This window comes from Pteropus vampyrus, unplaced genomic scaffold (assembly GCF_000151845.1).
Source record: "Pteropus vampyrus isolate Shadow unplaced genomic scaffold, Pvam_2.0 Scaffold303, whole genome shotgun sequence".
NCBI classification, from domain to species: domain Eukaryota; kingdom Metazoa; phylum Chordata; class Mammalia; order Chiroptera; family Pteropodidae; genus Pteropus; species Pteropus vampyrus.
In genome coordinates this window covers 2,541,010-2,560,226 of record NW_011889084.1, presented here as the reverse complement: position 1 = coordinate 2,560,226, position 19,217 = coordinate 2,541,010, and the positions used below count along the sequence as shown (strand labels likewise).

The following is a 19,217-nucleotide window of genomic DNA, read 5'->3' as shown; positions in this document are numbered from 1 at the left end:
TGTTGACTGAGTGCCCAGTAAACCAAGGCAACCTGGCAAGTATTGTACAAACCAGCCCATGGCTGGACAATAGCAGTGTTTCCCATTCTGACCAATGTACCACATACACTGCATGTTTCTGGGAGGTTAAAGCAGGGTTTGTGATCTTTTGTCAAATTCAGTTCTTCCCAAAGTCAGCTTCATCACCAAAACTGAGTAGGAAGACACAGGGAGGAAGGTGTTCCCTTCTTCGGTGGTGGGTGCACCAAGCAGTAACACTTTGCATGCCCTTGTGGGCTATGGCCCTGTCTTTCAGGGGTTCCCAGCAGAGACTAACAGAAACAAGCTGTATGTAAACAAGCAGGACCCTACGGAAACTGAGGTCACTGGCTTTACCTCATGGGCTTGAGGGTGGGGTGGAGGTCCAGAGAAGACTTCATGGAGACCTGGGACCCAAGAGAGGAGCAGGAGTTTGACACACTACAGTTTGGGGCTCTGGGTAGCTTGGCACGGGGCAGGTTCTCAGGAAGCTGGGGCCTGTTGTTTTGCCACTTAGCCATATTGAAAGTAATAACGATAAACATGCACCTACCCTATGAACCAATCAGTGATTCCACTCCTAAGTACAAACCCAAAAGAAATGAGTGCCTATTTCCACAAGTGAGTATGTAGGAAGGAGAACGTTCATAAGGGGCATTTTTACAGTAGCCCCAAAGTGGAAACAATCCAAATGTCCATCAACTGGAGAAGAGATCAACAGGAGTATATTCTTACATTGGCCCAGGTGGCAATTAAAACAAAAACACTAAGAAGGACACATTTCACAAACATTATGTTGCTCCAAAGAAGCAAGACCCAGAAGAGTACACACGGTAAGATCCTTTTTTTTTTTTTTTTTAAATCAGATTTTTAAGATGGTCTAGAACAGGCAAAGGAGGCTATAACTCATTCCATGGTGATAAAAGTCAGAGATAGTTAAGGGAGGAGTGTCCACTATTGACTGGATAGGAAGGCATGTAAGGGACCTTTCCAGAGTGATGGAAATAGTCTATATCTTGATCTAGGTTGTGTTTACACAGGCGTATAAGTATGTAAAAGTCCATCAAGCTGCATACTTAAGATTTATGCATTTTACTGTATGCTATTCCTCAATAAAAAGTAACGATAACCTAATAGTAACGATTATATCAACTAATTATTGTGTGCTGTTCTAGGCAGTGTCCTTCTCTTAGACCGTAATCCCCCTGCCTTGTTACTCGTTCACAAGACTAAGGCAAAGAAAGCATTTTTGCAAAGGACTAGAAATGAGAACGCAGGCTGAGAAGGACCCCCAGGAAGTCTCTCAGGACTGGCTGACACCGTGTCCGGAACGTGTCCAGGACGGAGGGCACAGTCCAGTGCCCCTCAGGCAAAGGTGAGAATGTGACTTTCTCCCAAGAGGATAGTGCCCCCAGCCCCTCCGGGATCTAGCGGAGAGCTCCACTCTCAAGGCCAGAGAGTAGCCAACTAATCAGCAGCTGGCCTGGCGCGAGGTCACTCGATTAAGTGCTTCCGTCACCTAAGCTGACCACACGCCTCCAATGGGAGAGCTACCCAATGAGCAGCGGCTTTACGTCCTGCGCCATCTCCCGGGCTCTTCCTCAGTGTTTCCGCAGTGAACGCTCCACTCCGAATGCCGGTTGGCTCCCTGCCAGCCAATCACCGGGGAGCCCTGGGCCCAGCAGCCAATGGTCGCGCGCCTTCCTGAGCCAGGCCGCGACGGTTAGCGCTGACCTCCAGCAGCCCGCGGGAGGCGGGGCCGGATTGGTGCAGGTGGCGCCCAATAGGCGGTGCGCGCAAGGCTCGGAGCCAATGAGCACGGCAGGGGCGGAGCGGGAGCAGCGGCGGCGGGCGGCTGCGAGGAGCGGACGGTGGTGGCGGCAGCAGCCGGTCTCGGCGGCTGCGGCGGCGGCGACGGCGGCGGGTGGCTGGCGGCCATGGCGCAGGCGGAGGCCGCCGGTGACGACGCCCGCTGCGTGCGGCTGAGCTCCGAGCGGGCCCAGGCGCTGCTGGCCGACGTGGACACGCTGCTGTTCGACTGCGACGGGGTGCTGTGGCGCGGCGAGACGGCCGTGCCTGGCGCGCCGGAGGCCCTCACGGCGCTGCGGACCCGCGGCAAGCGCCTCGGCTTCATCACCAACAACAGCAGCAAAACCCGCGAGGCCTACGCCGAAAAGCTGCGGCGCCTGGGCTTCGGCGGCCCGGCGGGGCCCAGCGCCGGCCTAGAGGTCTTTGGCACGGCCTACTGCACCGCTCTCTACCTGCGCCAGCGCCTGGCTGGCGCGCCGGCTCCCAAGGCTTACGTGCTGGGCAGCGCGGCCCTGGCCGCAGAGTTGGAGGCCGTGGGTGTCGCCTGTGTAGGCGTGGGGCCCGAGCCCCTGCAGGGCGATGGCCCAGGCGCCTGGCTGGACGCGCCGCTGGAACCCGACGTGCGCGCTGTTGTGGTGGGCTTCGACCCGCACTTTAGCTACATGAAGCTCACCAAGGCTGTGCGCTACCTGCAACAGCCCGGCTGTCTTCTCGTGGGCACCAACATGGACAACCGGCTCCCGCTCGAGAACGGCCGCTTCATTGCGGGTCCGTGCGCCCCGGAGGTGGGAGGCTGGAGGGCAAGCGGCGGGCCCCTCGCCCCTCCGGACCGCTGACCCCGGACGCTCTCCTTCCCTCCCCTCTCCCCTCTTTCCGCCCCACAGGTACGGGTTGTCTGGTCCGAGCTGTGGAAATGGCCGCCCAGCGCCAGGCTGACATCATAGGGAAGCCCAGCCGCTTCATCTTCGACTGCGTATCCCAGGAATATGGCATCAACCCGGAGCGCACCGTCATGGTGGGAGATCGCCTGGACACAGACATCCTCTTGGGTGTCACTTGTGGCCTGAAGACCATCCTGACCCTCACCGGAGTCTCCACTCTAGGGGATGTGAAGAGTAATCAGGAAAGTGACTGCATGTCTAAGAGAAAAATGGTACCTGACTTCTATGTTGACAGCATAGCCGACCTTTTGCCGGCTCTTCAAGGTTAAAGATTTAGCGTCTTTAATCTACAGAATAAAAAAAAAATTGAAAACCACTTAACTAAACTAATAGATGGGGCTTAAGCATCTGTTCAGTTAGGTGGCTTCAGAAAGTATACTTGGAGTTAAGCAAAGGCACTAGTTGTTAACCTTGTAAGTAAACGTTTGGGGGTGATTTTGTTACAGACGTTTATATTTCAACATGCACTTTTAAACTTGGAGGACATTGTTGGGGTCCTGGGCCTTGATTGGCAGGCTCCGCATCTGTCCAGGATTCAGATAACCTCAGAATCTGCTGATGAGATTGAGGTAGATCTAGAGGTGTCACATATTTTATTGAAAATTTCATTCAGGGATCTAGCCCCCTTGCAGGACAAAGGGAAGGATTACTTTGACTGTGGTTAAGAAACTTGTACAAACCGACCCTGGGCCCCATCCGTGTGATAATCAGCAGAAGATTTGCTGCTGCATCCCAGCGCCTCACCTGCCCGGTGGGAGTGAAGGAGGGGCCTGCTCCCTGGTGGTGTCTCCCTGTCCTTGGGGTGTGGGGTGCTGCCCTCACTACCACCACTCCACACTTCCTTAAAAACCACTCTGATGTCACAATTGAGTGTCTGTTCCGTTTCAAATGCCCAAGGCTGCTGCTTCTCATATATGGTTGCGCAGTTCTGTAAACTCAGTCCAGCTAAACTATGGCTTTCTCAAATGTGCATTTAAACCCAGGTGACTTGGACTGAGCATGTTTTGTTGGCTGAGTGCCACGGACGGCATGGATGCCTTTGCTGAACTTGGGGCTACTGTGCAGGGAGCTCAGAGTAACATTGGCACCAAAAAAACTTTTTTTTTTTTTTTTGCTTTATGAACAACTTTGTCAAGGGTTGGGATCAAATCTTAAGTGTTTTGATTAATAGCTTTGCTCTGTCTCATAGGTAAAATCCCACTGAAGAAGTTTTTGTGCCCTACAGCCAGCAGCATGGCTAAAGTCATGTGCCACCAAGGAATGCCTCTTGCCAGGGTGCTTTCTGGGTAGGGGAAGAATGAGGTGTCCTCAAGAACAGGAAGTCCTTTTACAAAACATCCAGTCTCTTCCTGTCCCCCCATACCCTTGGTTGGGGTAGGGGTTAGATGCCAGTGGTTCACGAGGCCAACTATCTTGGCCCTGGAGTCCCTTATTGGTGTCCAGCTGAAGGACTGGCAGGATCTACCAGCTAGCCAAGTGTTCTTGGCAGGGGGCCCTGGCTTTTTCTGCCTGTTCCCTAAGTTGCTGACCTTCGGGAATAGGCCTGATAAGCAGATTCTTCAGCCACACTACTAGGGTAGAGCCTGGGAAGCTGTTCCTTTGGGCTGACTCCTTCCTGGTGCCTTGCTCTGCACCCAGTGGTGTCTGCCCACAACCTGTGGCTTCTCTCTTAGTCCCAGGGTCACAGTGCTCTTTCACTCATTCTCTAAGAGTTCTCAGAGCAATAAAGGATGTCCTGAGCCTTTAGCTCCTCCCAGGCCTGGGCGTCTGGGGTTCAGACTCTGCCATGGAGCAACAGCAGGGCAGCCAGTGCCTGTGAGCTTGGTGGTGCTGACGTTAGCTCTGCAAGGTCAGCTCAAGGTGGGTCTGGATATTGAGCAGGCCTGTCAGGGTGTTGTCACCCACACCAGGAGCATGCGGCACATGAGGCAGCCAGCGATACCCCCTCTTCTACACTCCATCTCTGCCCCTGTTGCACTGTGTGAACCCAAATGCATATTAAACTCTCAAATCCACACTGACTGGCTTCCTTGCTCTCGCCTTGACAGCTTTCACACAGGCTGCAGCTGTCTAGCCTTAGTGTGCGGGTGGGGTGAGAGGACTCAAAGGTCATTCTGGGATTCCAATTCCAGAGCTAAAACCCAACCCCATCTCAAGCTCATTACAGAGGAGCAGGTTCTGAAAAACCAAGAAAAACGAGGCACAAAGCAAAACCAGAGTAGAGAAGGGCCCTGGGGTGAAGCTGTTAAGGTCAACCATGTTGTGAAAGCTGCCAGTGCCCAGGGAGCCCTGATTGTCGCAATCCACATCAAGTAGCTAGAGATGCAAGCTGGGAGCCAGGATCATAGCATAGTTCAGTTAGAGAAAGCCACGCTGGGCAGGGACTGGGGGACACCAGGCTAACCTAACCATCCCAGGGTATCAGGGAGATTCAAATAGGCTACCTTTACTGCAGCGGAGCCTCCTGGAAGCCATCCTGGTCTCGGGTGAGCTCTGTGGGATGCCAGGAAGCCTGTCATGTGTTGGTGCTGGGAAAGAAGGAGGTGGCGCGGAATCCAATACCAATTTTTCACAAAACAGGCATTTATAGATGGTTTGTTGTGTGCCAGGCACTGTGCCCAGCCCTAGGAGTCTTGCAGTAATCTGAGAGACTAGAAACAGGCCTCTAGGAAAAACTAAATCTGCCACCAAACATATTCTACATAAAAGTTGTCCTGATTGGGCCTGAGCTACCTTCTGTGCCCTTCAGTGGGGCTCAATTTCCACGATGAGCGTGCTCTCAACGCCCTTCCAGGCCCATGTGCTCTCCAGTTTGCACAGACCAGGTGTCAGGAGAGTCAGGCACACAAGCACATACCCCCTCCCCCACCAGGTGGAGGGGAGAGGGCTGTCCTGGCTCAGGTAGCTGGGCTGGGGAGGAGGCACTGGGATCAGGAGGGGAGGGGGCCATGATGGTTGGCTCATCAGAGGCTTCCTGAGGTTTCTCTGGCTGACTCCTAGGGGTAGCAGACAATCAGCACATTGTCACCAGGGCTGCAGCATGGAACAGGGGAGCTGCTGTGCAGAGGGCCCTGAGCCTGGGCCTGTTGGGGTGAGTGCCTTCCCACTACCCAGTGCCCTCTCCTGAGACAAAGACCCAGGGCATGCCCTGAGCAAGAGACAGGAAGGCAGTGCCCATCTTCCATACCTCCTCAGCCCCTACCTTCTCTAAGCTGGCCTGCTCACTGATCTCTGCTCTAGGCTCCACTGACTGAAATGTGCCCCCAAGTGAAGACCAGGCCCTGCCATGGGGGCTGGAAAACCCCTGGCCCGCTGCTGCTGCTGCTGCTAGCACTGGCTGTTGTTGGGGCTGTGGCTGGAGGGCTTCTTGGCCTCGCTCATAGCCCTCCCAAGGTGAGGCCTCATCAAGACCTGGGCAGGGGCATGAACAGTGGGATGGGGGAGGAGAGACCAGCATATTCAGCCCTCCAGTGGAGCCAGGGCTCGGAGCTGAGCTGATGGCAGGAAGACAGGAGTAGAGGGGTCAGAAGTCTCGCAGCAGGACAGGTAGGGTTGTGGGCTGCCCTGGCCTGCCCAGCTGAGTTCCAGCTCTCCACTCAGCCACTGCTGCAGATGCTCCATCTGACCCTCCCGAGCCCCAGGGTGTACCAGTACAACCAAACTACCCAAGTGGATGCGGCCCGGAATGTGGCAACCATCAGGGTGACCCCGGCTCAGAGCAACCACAGCTGGGCGGTGTTGTTCGACGGGGAGAGTGTGAGTGGGCCAGGGGGTGGGAGGATCACTGCTCAAGGATGTTCAGGTGGACCTGCCTCATCTGCCTGCCTCCCCAGGGATGTGTCTGCTACCGCCCCGCAGAGCACAAGGCCTGCTTCCTCCGCCTAATGGATCCCCAAGATCATGAGACCCTGCAGCTTCTGATGAACACCTCAAGGGTGAGCAGCCCCTGTGCACACACAGCCAGGCTTCCCAGGCCAGGGGCCAGACAAAAGGTCCTGTGTTTAGGGACCTGGGGCAGGCTGGGGCTCTAGTTTCAGTGCAACAGAAGCTCTATCTTCCCTTGGCTAAGGCTGCTGACAAGAGCTGAAGGCAGGGCTGGCACAGTGCTGGCATGTCCAGGGATGCATAAGCCCTGCCCAGCCAATCCACGTGTCCCTGGCCCATAGCCCACCAGAGCCTTCTCTGCAGGCCCAAGGGTCTCACAGCCCCAGCCAGGACACCCACTATACCCAGGAGCTGCTGGAAGTTCTCGGGAGACATGAGGTGGACCCTGCTCAGGTGGGGGCTTCAGTGCGGCACCTTTGTGAAAAGACCCCCATTTACTGGGCCCGTCACGCAGAGGGTGAGTCAGGGCTGGCTGTGGGGAGAGGCCTGGGCTCCTGCAGGACAGTCTGGGAGAGGGGGAGGCGCCCTTTGGGGTTTACAGAGGACCCTACCCCCAGGGCCACGGAGGCAGCGGCTGATCTACCTGTGCATCGACATCTGCTTCCCAAGCAACGTCTGCGTGTCAGTTTGCTTTTATTACCTCCCAGACTGAACCCCCAGCACTCCCAGCCCCACAGGCCAGCCAGCCAGCCAGCCCCATCACCGGTACCATGGAGGGCAGCTGCCGGCAGGGGCTAATAAACCCCTCCACTTGGCTGTGATGGTGTTCTCTGTGGCCTCGGGACACAAAACAGTGGTGGGGAGCAGGGGAAGCACTGGCTTTGGGTGGGCACTAGCCAGGTTGGCTCAGGATGGTCTCCTGAGCCCTGTCACATTCAGATAAGCAACTAGGGGCTAAAAGAGCTCCCAGGCAGACCAGCTTAGCCAATCTAAGCTGGCCAAGGGGGCCAGGGTAGGTCAGCCAGGTCCAGGCTGGTAGAAGCTAGCCCACAGGAGTTCACTCTGACCTGGGTAGCTGAATAGTCACATCCGGCTGGTGCTGCTTGACAGCTGCCTGCAATCCCAAGGGGGTGCAGGCTAGCCCAGCACACTGTCATTGAAGGCCAAGCACACCACAGCTTTTTGGTGGCCACCGTACTCTCTCTTGATCTCTCCTGTCTCCACACACCAGAGCCGGGCCAGGTTGTCAGAAGAAGCTGCAGGGAGGAAAGGCATGGGCAGCAGCTCAGGACACAGCCCCAGGCCGGGCCACACTGGAGGCCAGCTCCCAGGCAGCAGTGGAGCGGCAGCAGCTGCCATTGGACTAGTGAGGCAGGGAGGCAGGGTCGGTGGGACTCACCAGTGACAATGTACTGGGAGTCCCCTGAGAATGCGCAGCCCCACATCCAGCCTCGGGATGACTCTCCTGGGTTGCTGCTCTTGATGCTCAGCTCTGTCATCAGGGAGAAGTTGGATGTTCTCCAAATCTTGCATGTCTGGTCGGCTGAGCAGGTGGCGAGGAGGCTAGGGATAGGTGTGAGGGTGGCAGGGGTGTCATCATAGCCACTCCAACCCTGCAACCCCTTGCCATCTACCAGGCAGGCCCAGAACCATTAAGCCCCCAGCCCTAGGCAGGTCCCATCCCCCCAGAAGCCATCTGAGGGCCCCTGGTCCCCCAGACTCTGCACACACGTGGAGTCTGGGCTGAAGCGGCACTGCAGAGCATAGCGGGTGTGTGCTGGGATCTTGGTCTTGGGGATGAGCTGTGTCACCTCGTCACCAATGCCCCCCGTCAGATTCCAGACATAGCAGTTCCCCTGTGGAATATGAAGAAAATCATGGGAGCCTCCAGTCTGACACATAGGGAAGGATGCACTAGTAGCGAGACCCAGATCTAGGGGCCACCATCCTACACTGTGGCTGTGCACAGGGATCTAGTGGCCAGGGACATGTGGCAGGCCCATCTGGTCCTGGTCCAAACCAAGGGCCATACCTGGTGGGCCGAGAGCAGGAAGCTATTCCTAGCCTACCTGGAGGATGCTGCTGGCCAACTGGAATATAGAGAATGAGATGGGAGGAAGGCACCCCAGAAAGAGAGAACAGCAACGCAAAGCCTCAGAGGAGAGCAATCTGGGGATGTCATGGGACAAGTGATTTAATGGATGTTAAAGGGAGAAAATAAGGCTGGAGAGGAGATCAAGGGCCAAACCACAGCATCTCAAGGCCATGGGACCCAGGGGAACGATGCGATCAAGCTGGTATTGCTGAAAGATGCTCTGGCGGCAGGAGAATGGATGGAGGAGGTAGGGGATCAAAGAGGAGAGAAGGAGACTAGAGAGAGAAGGAGACAAGGGAAACTTGGATCAGGAGGTGAGGGGGATGGGAGACTTGAGAAATTCAGAAGCTGGAATCTGCTGATGGGCTGCAGCAGGTAGTGAGAGATGGCATCTGACTTTGGTGGACAGGTTAGAGCTGGAGCCCAGGAGGAGGCAGCAGGACTGTAGGGTAGGGGGAAGGGCCTGGGGGACATCTGGGGAATAAGCCAACCTACCAGGAATAAAAGAGACAAGAGACTGAGTGCTGAGCTGACCTCCCCCACTGCACCCACCCCAGGACTCACAGTGCTATTAACTGCTGCCATGTAGCTGGCATCCGGGTCTATGTGGGCAGATGTGATGGAGACCTCAGGCTCAGGGATTAGTTGCTCATTGTGGTCAGTTTTCAAGTCCCAGATGTGGATGGCGCCGCTCTGGTCACCCACAATGAGCTCCGCCTAGGGAGTAGGGGTGGTGAGGCGGGGTAGTATCCCTGTCCTCCAAAGCCCCAGAGTGCCCAGCCCTGTGCATACTCCTCACCTGGTTGGGGTGCAGGCACACACAGTTAATGGGGGCATTCACCTGGAAGATCCGCTGACACTGCAGGTTCCGGGACCTTCAGGGTAGGTGACATACACCGCCTGTAGTGGATGCTGTTAGTGCCCCACCCAGATGCCCTTTCCCTGATCATTTATCCTTGTCCCTCTGCTGATAGGCGCTGCCCCACAGGAAATACCTGGGAGTCTCGGCCCTCCCCAGGGGAGCCACCTGAAGCCAATGCTAACTCAGAAAGGACATAAAGGCAGGACTTGCTCTTTGATGCAATTTACTTTCCAGAACTCTTATGGAATCAGGCTGAGGCTGGACTCATCTTTGTGTGGCTTCATCCCTGCCCTGAGTTCAATGCCCTCAATAGATCACCTGCACAGCAAACCATGTCTCAGCCTCTGCTTGGAAGGGACCCAACCCTAAGTCAGTCTCCAGCCTGGCTCTCACTCTCACACATCCAGGCAGCAGGCCCCTCCTACCTGGCAACCTCACCTGAGATCCCATATCCGGGCAGTGCAGTCCTCTCCACCCGTGTACATCCAGCGGCCATCCTCATGGAAGCCCACAGACGCGATGTTCTTATTGACCCCGTCATAGCTGATGATGGGGTTGGGGTTATTAGAGTTGAGATCATACATCCGGATGTGCTGGTAACCTGTGAGCACAGGTCAAACTGAGGTTTGGCTGTGCCTTGAGCAAACTGCCAGAAATTAGGGGCTGGATTGAGGGTACAGGTACCTGCAGCAGCAATCATGCTGCGGTCAGGTGTGATCTCAAGTGCATTCACCTGCTAGATCTGTTAAGGAGGATGATGAGCAGACCCCTGGGGCCAGGGGACCTCAAGGCCTCCACCGCTTGGCTCAGGCGGCATTGAGGCCTCTGCCCAGGCTGTTATCCCCACCAGGTGTCCTGCCCAGCCCCACTCCTCCTGACCTCCAGTCAAGGATACAGAGTCTTGGTGTTGCACTGTACGGGTGCAGATCCCACTGTGGGCCTGCCAGAACCGCACTGTGTGATCATAACCCGCAGTGGCCAAGATGACGGGGTCACTGCCCACCGTGCCTGGGGACGTGTTCATGTTGTGGCTCCCTGGAAGACTCAGCAGGGGTCAAAGGTCAGAGCATCTGGAAAAGAGAAAGGCTAGTAGTAGTTGTGGTATACCTTCTCTGTCCTAAGCAGATTATAGGTACAGTAGGTGCTGAGAGATAGGTATTATCATTCCTATTTTAGAGATGGGAAACAGGTTCCGAGAGGTTCAGGGACATGCATGACAACCGGCCAGGAGCAGCTCCCCGTTCCAAGGTGTGTGCTCGATTCTCCGCCCCACCTGTCACCGGCAGAGGGCAGTCACGTCCGGGGCGCCGCTCTGCCGCTGGGGAGGGCCGCGCGTGCGCAAGGCGACGAACGGGCCGAGAGGAAAGCCGAGCGCTGCGTCGGCGCATGCGTAGCAGGCCGGCAGCTAGACCTGATGTGAGGGGGCGCTCTGTACCTGGACCTTCGCACTTTTCAGTGCTCTGTCGACCGCTCTGGCTCCGTCTCGCTGAGCCGGCTTTCCCCGAGCGCGCCTTCCCGACCACCTGGCAGCCGCTTTCCAGCCCTTGTCCCACGGCCTCCGTACCTTACACGCGGCTCTGCGCTCTGCCGTGGTCCAGGACGGTGAGCGGAGTCGGAGTGAATCGCTAGAGGCTGAGGCCGAGCGTAGAGTTATCGATGGGCGGGCGACACCACGGCTGTAGGGGGGTGGGTGGGACGAGACCAAAGTTCTGGTGCTGGGGACCCCTCCCACCTGGGAGGAACCAGACGAGTCCTCAATGCCGCCTGCTGGCGCGGAATGAATGAACAAAGAGGCCCCAGCCTTCTCCCCCCACTCGGGCACCCCACCTTGTGGAACGGCTACTGGGTCCCGGGTCGGGATCCTGCCATCCCCTCCTTCCCCGGATCCCCTACTCCCCATGCCGGGTAGAATTTCCAGGTAAATTACAGAATGCCAAGTTACATTTGAATTTCAGGTAAGCAACAACAATTTTTTTCAGCGTAAGTATGTCCCAAATATTGCGTGACATATACCAAAAAGTTATTAGTTGCCTGTGTGAAATTCGCATGTAACTGGAAGTACTGTAGTTTTATTTACTGGATCTGGCAACGGCCTATCTAACCCTGTCCTAACCCTCAGGTCTCCCAACTCAGGCCAATGACTCCGTCCAACACTGGGGTCTCTCCTATCTCATTTTCCATTCCAGCCCTCCCACACTGCACACTTGTGGCCTCCTTCTCACAGAAAAATAGAATCCTTGCTACAGATTCCCACAGTTTATTCCCACCACGTTTAAACACAGCTGCACCACCTCCACCCTTCCTTCCTCTGGCCCCCTGACATCTCCCCATCCATCCACCTAAGCCCTGGGTCCCTGGAACCTTCCTTCCTGTGCCTTCTCCACCTCCCCTTCTTCTTTGCTGTCGGCCTTTAAACACCATAAAACAAACCAAAATTCTTACAGCCAGCACTCTCTCTCCTTCAAAGAGCTATCTTCACTGCCTCACGGCCCCACACCCCTGCCCTGCCACTCATTCCTTGACCTGCTGCTGTCTTGTCTTTTACCCTCAGCTCTCAGTGAAAATGTCACAAGGTCACATTGCCAAACCCAGTTGATACTTTTCCTTCTGCATCTTGACACATCTGCACAGTGGTTGACAGCATCGCTCTTGAAAAGCTCCTGTCACCTAGTGTCTTACCCAGGCACTCAGTCTTTCTCTGCCTTCTCCTAAAGGCTGGTACCCTCCAGAGTTCCTCTCTCTGCACGCCCTTGTCACTGGGACCTCTAGTCCATTCTCCAGGACTTCCAATACCTTCCCTGCTCCTGGGCCTTTCTACCCCCTCTCCAGCTCAGATCTGGCCCCCTGTGAGACATTATTATTCCTTGAAGGCCCAGAGACACCTCTACATTCCATAGCCAAGACAGTTCACCATGGACCTACCCCTTCTGTGTGCTAGTGGCCACCCAGTGTTACAGTTAGGTGTAATCTGGATGCATCCACCATCCCCTCTTCCATAACAGCCTCTTGACCTGTCTTCTCACATCACTCTGGCCTCCTTCCAGGCTATCCTTAACATTGCAAAGTGAACTTTTAAAAACCTAAGTCTGACCCCCTCTGAAGCCTTCAGGGGTCCCCTGGTCCTGGGCCTGGCCCCTGTGGACCCTGCAGACTTCTTCCTCTTTCCACTCCATAAACCACGTGCTCCTGGGCAGAGTAGATGACAGTCTTGGATTTGCCACTACACACTCCCCTCTGAACCCTTATTCACAGCTAGGATGCTTTCCCCTCCACCTCTTTACTGGCTAAACTCCTGGTTTTCAGCACCTTTCATAACATTTTGAGGGCACATTCTGTGTGGGGTATGCTGGTGTTTTGTTTTAATTTGTTTTAATCAAATTCACAATATGAATTTAACGATTCTCACAACTCAGTAGTACATTCACAAGGTTATGCAACCACTACCTCTGTCTAGTTCCAGAACATTTTCATCACCTCAAAGAAAACCTGATTATGGAGTCACTCCTCATTTCCCCTGCCCTCTCAATCCCTCAGCCCCCCAGTCTACTTTCTGTCTCTATGGATTTGCCTGTTCTGGATATATATTTTTTTTAATTTTAATTTTTTAAAATTCTCATCCCCCTACCTTCTTCTCTTTGGCATCAGCTTGTTCTCTATTTGTTTTGTTTATTCATTTGTTTTTGTTTTGTTTTGTTTTGTTTTTTTAGATTCCACATAAAAAGTGAAATCATATGGTGTTTGTCTTTCTGTCTGACTTATTTCACTTAGCATGATACCCTCTAGATCCATTCATGTTGTTGCAAATGGCAAGATTTAATTCTTTTTATGGCTGAATAATATTCCATTGTGTGTGTCTGTGTGTGCACGTGCATGTATATGTATGTGTACACATACACATCATGTCTTCTTTATCCATTCATCTATTGGTAGACATCTAGGTTGCTCTCATATCATGGCTATTGTAAATAATGATGCAGTGAACATAGGGGTGCATATATCTTTTCAATTTAGTATTTTTGATCTCTTCAGATACACACCCAAAAGTGGAATTGCTGGGTCATATGGCAGCTCTATTTTAAATTTTTTGAGGAGTCTCCATACTGTTTTCTATAATGGCCGCACTAGTTTATAGGTCCACCAACAGTATATGAGGGTTCCCTTTTCTCCACCCTCACCAGCACTTGTTATTTGTTCATTTATTGATGATAGCCACTCTAACGGGTGTGAGGTGATATCTCATGGTGATTTTAATTTGCATTTCCCTGATGCTTAGTAATGTTGAGCATCTTTTCATGCCTGTTGGCCATCTCTATGCCCTCTTTGGAGAAATGTCTGTTCAGGTCCTCTGCCCATTTTTTAATTGGATTTTTTTTTTGGTATTAAATTGTATGAGTTCTTTATATATTTTGGATATTAACCTTTTATCAGACGTGTTATTTGCCAACATCTTCTCCCATTTAGTAGGGTGTCTTTTCATTTTGTTGATGATTTCCTTTGCTATGTAAAAACTTTTTAGTTTCATGTAGTCTTGTTTATGTTTTAATTTTTTTCCTCTTGTTCGAGGAGACATATCCAAACAGATATTTACTAAAAGTGATGTCGAAGAGTTTACTGCCTACGTTTTCTTCTAGGAGTTTTATGGTTTCAGGTCTTACATTTAAGTCTTTAATCCATTTTGAGTTTATTTTGTAATTGGTGTGATAAAGTGATCTAGTTTCATTTGTTTGCACGTATCAGTCCAGTTTTCTCAGCACTACTTGTTAAGGAGACTGTTCTTACTCCACTGTATATCTTTGCCTTCTTCGTCGTAGATTAATTGACCATATAAGTGAGGATTTATTCTGGGCTCTCTGTTCTATTTCATTGATCTATATATCTGTTTTTATGCCTGTATCACTCTGTTAGATTATTGTAATATAGTTTGATATTAGGGAGCATGACACCTCCCACTTTGTTCTTTCTCAAGATTTCTCTGGCTACTCTGCATTTTTTTGTGGTTCCATATAAATTTTAGAATTAGTTTTTCTAACTCTGAGAATGCCATTGGTAGTTTAATAGGGATTGCATTGAATCTGTATATTGCTTTAAGACATTTTAACAGTATTAATCATTCCAATTCATGAGCTAGGTATATCCTTCCATTTATTTGTATCTTCTTCAATTTCTTTCTTCAATGTCATAGTTTTCAGAGTGGAAGTGTTTCACTTCTTTGGTTAAATTTATTCTTAGATATTTTATGCGTTTCGAGGCAGTTGTAAATGGGATTGTTTTCTTAATTTCTTTTTCTGATCATTTACTATTGGTTATAGAAATGCAACAGATTTCTATATACCGATTCTATAACCTTCAACTTTACTGAATTCATTTATTAGTTCTAATAGTTTTTTGGTGGAGTCTTTAAGAGTTTTCTATATATAGCATCGTGTCATTTGCAAATAATGAAAGTTTTACTTCTTCTTTTCCATTTTGGATGACTTTATTTCTTTTTCTCGTCTAATTGCTGTGGCCAGGACTGCCAATACTATGTTGAATAGAAGTAGCGATCGTGAGCATCCTTGCCTAGTTCCTGATCTTACAGGAAAAGCTTTCAGCTTTTCGCCACTGAATATGATATTAGCTGTGGGTTTATCATATATAGCCTTTATTATATTGAGATATATTTCTTACATACATACTTTATTGAGAGTTTTTATCATAAAGGGATGTTGAATTTTGTCAAATGCTTTTTCGGCATCAATTGAGATGATTATATCATTTTATCTTTTATTTTTTTAATGTAATGTATCACACTGATTGATTTATAGATGTTGAAGCATCTTCAATCCCTGGGATGAATCCCAGTTGATCATGGTGTATAATCCTTCTAAAGTATTGTTGAGCCTGGTTTGTTAATATTTTGTTGAGAATTGTTGCATCCATGTTCATCAAGGATACTGGGCTGTATGAATATTTCATTTAAATAGAATTAAACACTATATAGCCTTTTACGTCTGGCTTCTTTCAAGTTCTCAGGGTTTGTCTTGGTAATAGCAAGTATCAGTACTTCATTCTTTTTTATGGCCAAATAATTTTCCATTATATGGATAGACCACATTTTGTTTATCTATTCATTAGTTGATGAATAGACACTGAGTAGTTTCCACTTTTTGGCTATTATGAATGATACTGCTGTGAAAATTTTTGTACAAGTATCTTTTTGAGTAAATGTTTTCATTTTTCTATACATATACCTAGGAGTGAAATTGCTGGTTCACATGAGAACTCTATATTTAACTTTTTGAGGACCTGTCACGGACTATGAGGAGTGTTTTACCTACGTTATACATCAGATCTTCACAATGAATCAACCCCTTTTTGGAGATGAGAAAACTGAGGCTCAAAGATGTAGAGATATGCGTCCAGGCGAATGGCTGGCACATGACAGAACCTATCCTGCTGGGCTCAGCTCTCCCCCAGTCTCATCCCTTCTGGCTGGGGTGACTATTCTCCAGGAAGCTCCTGCATCTCATATTCCCTATTCCTCTGAGGCAGCTCCACCAGGCTCAGAGGCAGCTCTGGAAGTGGCAGATGAATACATGGGCTCAGAAGGCTGGAAGAGGAAGAGCCCTGTGAACCCCATCACCTGAAGGATGTCCAGAGCAAACTGGCAAAGGAAGCTGAGAGCAAGAGAGAGGGGTGGAGCTGTGGGAAGTTTGGAAGACTTGGCCAGGTGTCTCTGGGGTTTCCACTTTGGGTCCAGGGACAGGTCCTAAGCTGTTTGCCTTTCCTGTGGGGGTTATGAGTAGAGCCTGGGGCCTGCACATGTCCCATGCCTAGGGGTAAATGACAGACTGGGCCAGGCTCCTCACCCAGCCTGTGCAATTCCAACATCTCTGCTGAGCAGGAACGGGGGGACGGGATGCATAGATGTGCATTCCCTCTTATGTATCAAACATCAGCTGAGCACTTTACAGATGTGGCATAAATGAGAATGATAGAAACCATAGCAGCTAACATATGCCGCATGCTCCCAGCCGCCCATGGGGAGGGTACATTCGTCATCCCCATTTTATACATAAAGAGGTGGGCACCAGGGCTCTGGGGGGGTGGGAAGAGTACCAGGAAGCACCTGAAGAGGAGCACAGCTGGTGGACAGGGGCAGGGGCTGGCCTGCTACTGGAGGCATCCAGTGCAGCTGGGAAGGGGGCCAGCCCAGGCTGCAGTGAAGTGGCTGCCAGCTCTACTCCAAGCTGAGCCTTAGCAATTCTGCTGGCTCAGCGGCCCCTCCTTTCAGAGATTGTGCTCATCCTCAGAGGCCTGACTTCCTGGAGGGAAGTCCCACACCTCTGCTTCCTCATCCCCTAGCTCGATCAGCTTGCTTGCCATGCTGCCCCCATCCCCAGGCTGGGGTGACCCCAGGCAGATGCACATCTCTATTTTCATGTGGACCCTCCCATCAGCCCTGGGCTGCAGGCAGAACTGCTGACCCATTTTACAGATGAGGCAGCTTGTCCAAGGTCACTGGGCTGGCCAGTAGCAGATCTAGGACTTCTTGACTCCTCCTAGGGTGTTTAGCCTCACCAAGCAGGGCGAATCTAGGAGAATCTGTACAGCTTTCTTCCCAAGTCTGTCCTCCTGAAAGTGGACCACACAGCAAGATGCCCATCCCTAGGGGACAAGAGTGACTAAAGGGTGCCTGTTTGTGGGGTACAGGTAAAGTTGGAGCTGGGCAGAAAACAGCTGTAGGCAAGGGCCAGGTCATTACCCACAGGAATTCAAGAATTCTAAATTGGAATTTGACCTTTCAGGTCATGATGAAGGTATATTTGTCAAGGTAGGAGGGTAGAACATATTTTAACAGGTTAATAGCATGATTTATAATGCTTAAATATTTAGCCATTCAATGTGTGGGCCCTGCAATATGTTAGGCTCGGGCCAGAGTAGTTTACCTTAACCAGCCAAAACACAGAAATAATGGTAAGGATGATAGCTATCTTTATATTTTTATTTTTTGTAGTGTTTTCTGTGTGCTAGGCACACTGCTAGGCTCTGCAGATACAAAGATGAATAAAATACAGCTGTTTCTCAGACAACCCAGGTAGGGAGACCCAAGAATATCACAGTATCCAAGGCAGCCATTTGTTGAGCACTTACTAAGTTCTATTGCAAAGTCCTTCATTGATAGCATCACAACGAATCCTTAAATAACCTAAGGGGAGTATCAGTCTTACCATATTTTACAGAGGAAAAACAGACTCAGAAAGATAACACGATAGAAAAACAAACCAGTAAGAGGCAGAATTGGGACAAGTGCAGAGGCCAATGTGGGTTCAAAGCTCAGACTCATGATCTTGAGACTCTGGGAACTCAGGAAAGTCACTTGGCTTCTCTCAGCCTCAGTTTCTTCATCCGTAAAATGGGCTCATCTATGAAGTCACTAGCATGGCTCCTGATCCAGCAGATGCCCAGGAATTAGTCACCATAAAGGATGGGGAAAGGGCCCTTGCGTTTAGGGATCCCTCTGACAGCCCAGATCTAGGCTTGCTCCCTAAACTTCATAGGAGGTCCCATGGGGAGAGAAATGGTCAGCTGCCCAGATCAGGGAATCCCAATGCCTTACCTCCCCCAATCTTTGGTCACCTTCCTTCTGGAGGTGCTCGATGTCTTGAGCTTTAAGAAGAGGGTCATCAGGCCATCATGTGGGCAAGCTCACCAGATGCTTCTAACAGCCTTGCCCAATTGGGGTGATGCTCTTACCCTTCCTGCAAATGAGGAAACAACCTGAGCCAGGACACAGACCCCAAGCCAGATGTCTCTGGAATGCTACAGCCATGACAAGGTGAGGGCCTGAGGCCCAGGAGATCAGAAAGGTCAGACCTCTGTGTGTGGGAGTGGGAGTGGTGGTGGTGGGGGGAATGTCAGTGTCTGTCAAGCAGGACTGTCCTGTCTGGGGCTGCCAGAGTCTAGCTGGAGGCTGGAGTGTAAGCAGGCTTGGGTGGGGACTCAGTTTGGTGCTGGACAAGACTGATCTGTGCTGGAGATGGGGGGATTGAGGCCCCCTTGGTGGTAGGTGTGGGGGGTGCTGCACCTCAGTTGAGGGAACTGCAGTGGGCTTGGGGTTCAGCTTGAAGCTGGTGTGGGGCTGTTGCTCTGTGTTATTTGTGGAGAGAGCCAGAGGCTGCAGGGGAAGAAGGTGCAGTTGGTGAGGGGGGTGCGGGTTCCCTGACACCGAATTCATTATTGGGAGATTCCTCTTCACAATTCCTCGACACCTCCCACGGGAACCACGGGCCAGAAATGTCTCAGTCTCTGGCAGGCCGGCTCCCGTGCCGCCGCTGGTGCCCGGGTCTCCCAGTGCCTGGGTCCCCGCCCGCCCATTGCTGTCGAGTCCCTCCCCGCTTGGGTCCCGCAGCCTCAGGAAGCCTCTTAGGCTCAGCCTCGCGCCGCCGCTGCCGTGTTGGGGCTCAGGGTCCAACCCCCCGGCGGCTGATGTCCCCAGGCCCCGGAGCTCGCTCAGAATCGCCGGGTGTCCGCAGAGTCCCAGCCTGACCCCCACGGCCTGCACGTGGGGAGGGGGCGTCTCAGGAGGATGAGGCCTGATGTAGGGGCGGAGCCAAGTAGCTAGGCGCGCAGCCCGCGCGGGCAGACGGAGGTCAACAGCTGCAGGAGGGGGACCCAGGCGTCCGGG

General features: G+C 51.9%; 4 protein-coding genes across 9 annotated transcripts in view; 3 read left to right on the top strand and 1 right to left on the bottom strand.

The window, feature by feature from the left end:
* The first annotated feature begins 1,852 nt into the window (after window positions 1-1,852).
* On the top strand, window positions 1,853-3,098 carry PGP (phosphoglycolate phosphatase). The gene is made up of 2 exons (XM_011376941.2): window positions 1,853-2,595; window positions 2,712-3,098. The coding sequence occupies exons 1-2, from the start codon at window positions 1,956-1,958 to the stop codon at window positions 3,035-3,037; spliced, it is 966 nt and encodes a 321-aa protein (XP_011375243.1). The 5' UTR covers window positions 1,853-1,955; the 3' UTR covers window positions 3,038-3,098.
* A 1,878-nt stretch (window positions 3,099-4,976) lies between these two features.
* On the top strand, window positions 4,977-7,406 carry BRICD5 (BRICHOS domain containing 5). Of its 2 annotated transcripts, XM_023521451.1 has the most exons (6): window positions 4,977-5,859; window positions 6,009-6,161; window positions 6,369-6,524; window positions 6,602-6,703; window positions 6,957-7,110; window positions 7,211-7,406. In XM_023521451.1, exons 1-6 carry the CDS (start codon window positions 5,809-5,811, stop codon window positions 7,303-7,305), a joined length of 711 nt encoding a protein of 236 aa, XP_023377219.1. In that variant the 5' UTR covers window positions 4,977-5,808; the 3' UTR covers window positions 7,306-7,406. The 2 variants fall into 2 exon arrangements, with proteins under 2 accessions (XP_023377219.1, XP_023377218.1); XM_023521450.1 differs by having other exon boundaries at window positions 4,977-6,161; window positions 6,957-7,406.
* Window positions 7,270-11,226, bottom strand: MLST8 (MTOR associated protein, LST8 homolog). Of its 3 annotated transcripts, none has more exons than XM_023521437.1 (9): window positions 11,115-11,226; window positions 10,446-10,620; window positions 10,235-10,286; window positions 9,989-10,151; window positions 9,488-9,563; window positions 9,253-9,405; window positions 8,325-8,449; window positions 7,993-8,156; window positions 7,270-7,849 (listed from the first exon to the last, which is right to left on the bottom strand). In XM_023521437.1, exons 2-9 carry the CDS (start codon window positions 10,572-10,574, stop codon window positions 7,731-7,733), a joined length of 981 nt encoding a protein of 326 aa, XP_023377205.1. In that variant the 5' UTR covers window positions 10,575-10,620; window positions 11,115-11,226; the 3' UTR covers window positions 7,270-7,730. The 3 variants fall into 3 exon arrangements, with proteins under 3 accessions (XP_023377205.1, XP_011375233.1, XP_011375232.1); XM_011376931.2 differs by having other exon boundaries at window positions 10,235-10,283; window positions 10,986-11,146; XM_011376930.2 differs by having other exon boundaries at window positions 10,986-11,145.
* The window catches only part of CASKIN1 (CASK interacting protein 1), a 24,704-nt gene continuing 16,662 nt past the window's right edge, over window positions 11,176-19,217 (top strand). For all 3 annotated transcript variants that reach the window (XM_011376928.2, XM_023521432.1, XM_011376927.2), the window contains exons 1-2: window positions 11,176-11,505; window positions 15,785-18,368. The gene's annotated coding sequence lies outside the window, so the exon portion shown is untranslated. The remainder of the gene's footprint in view (window positions 11,506-15,784; window positions 18,369-19,217) is intronic.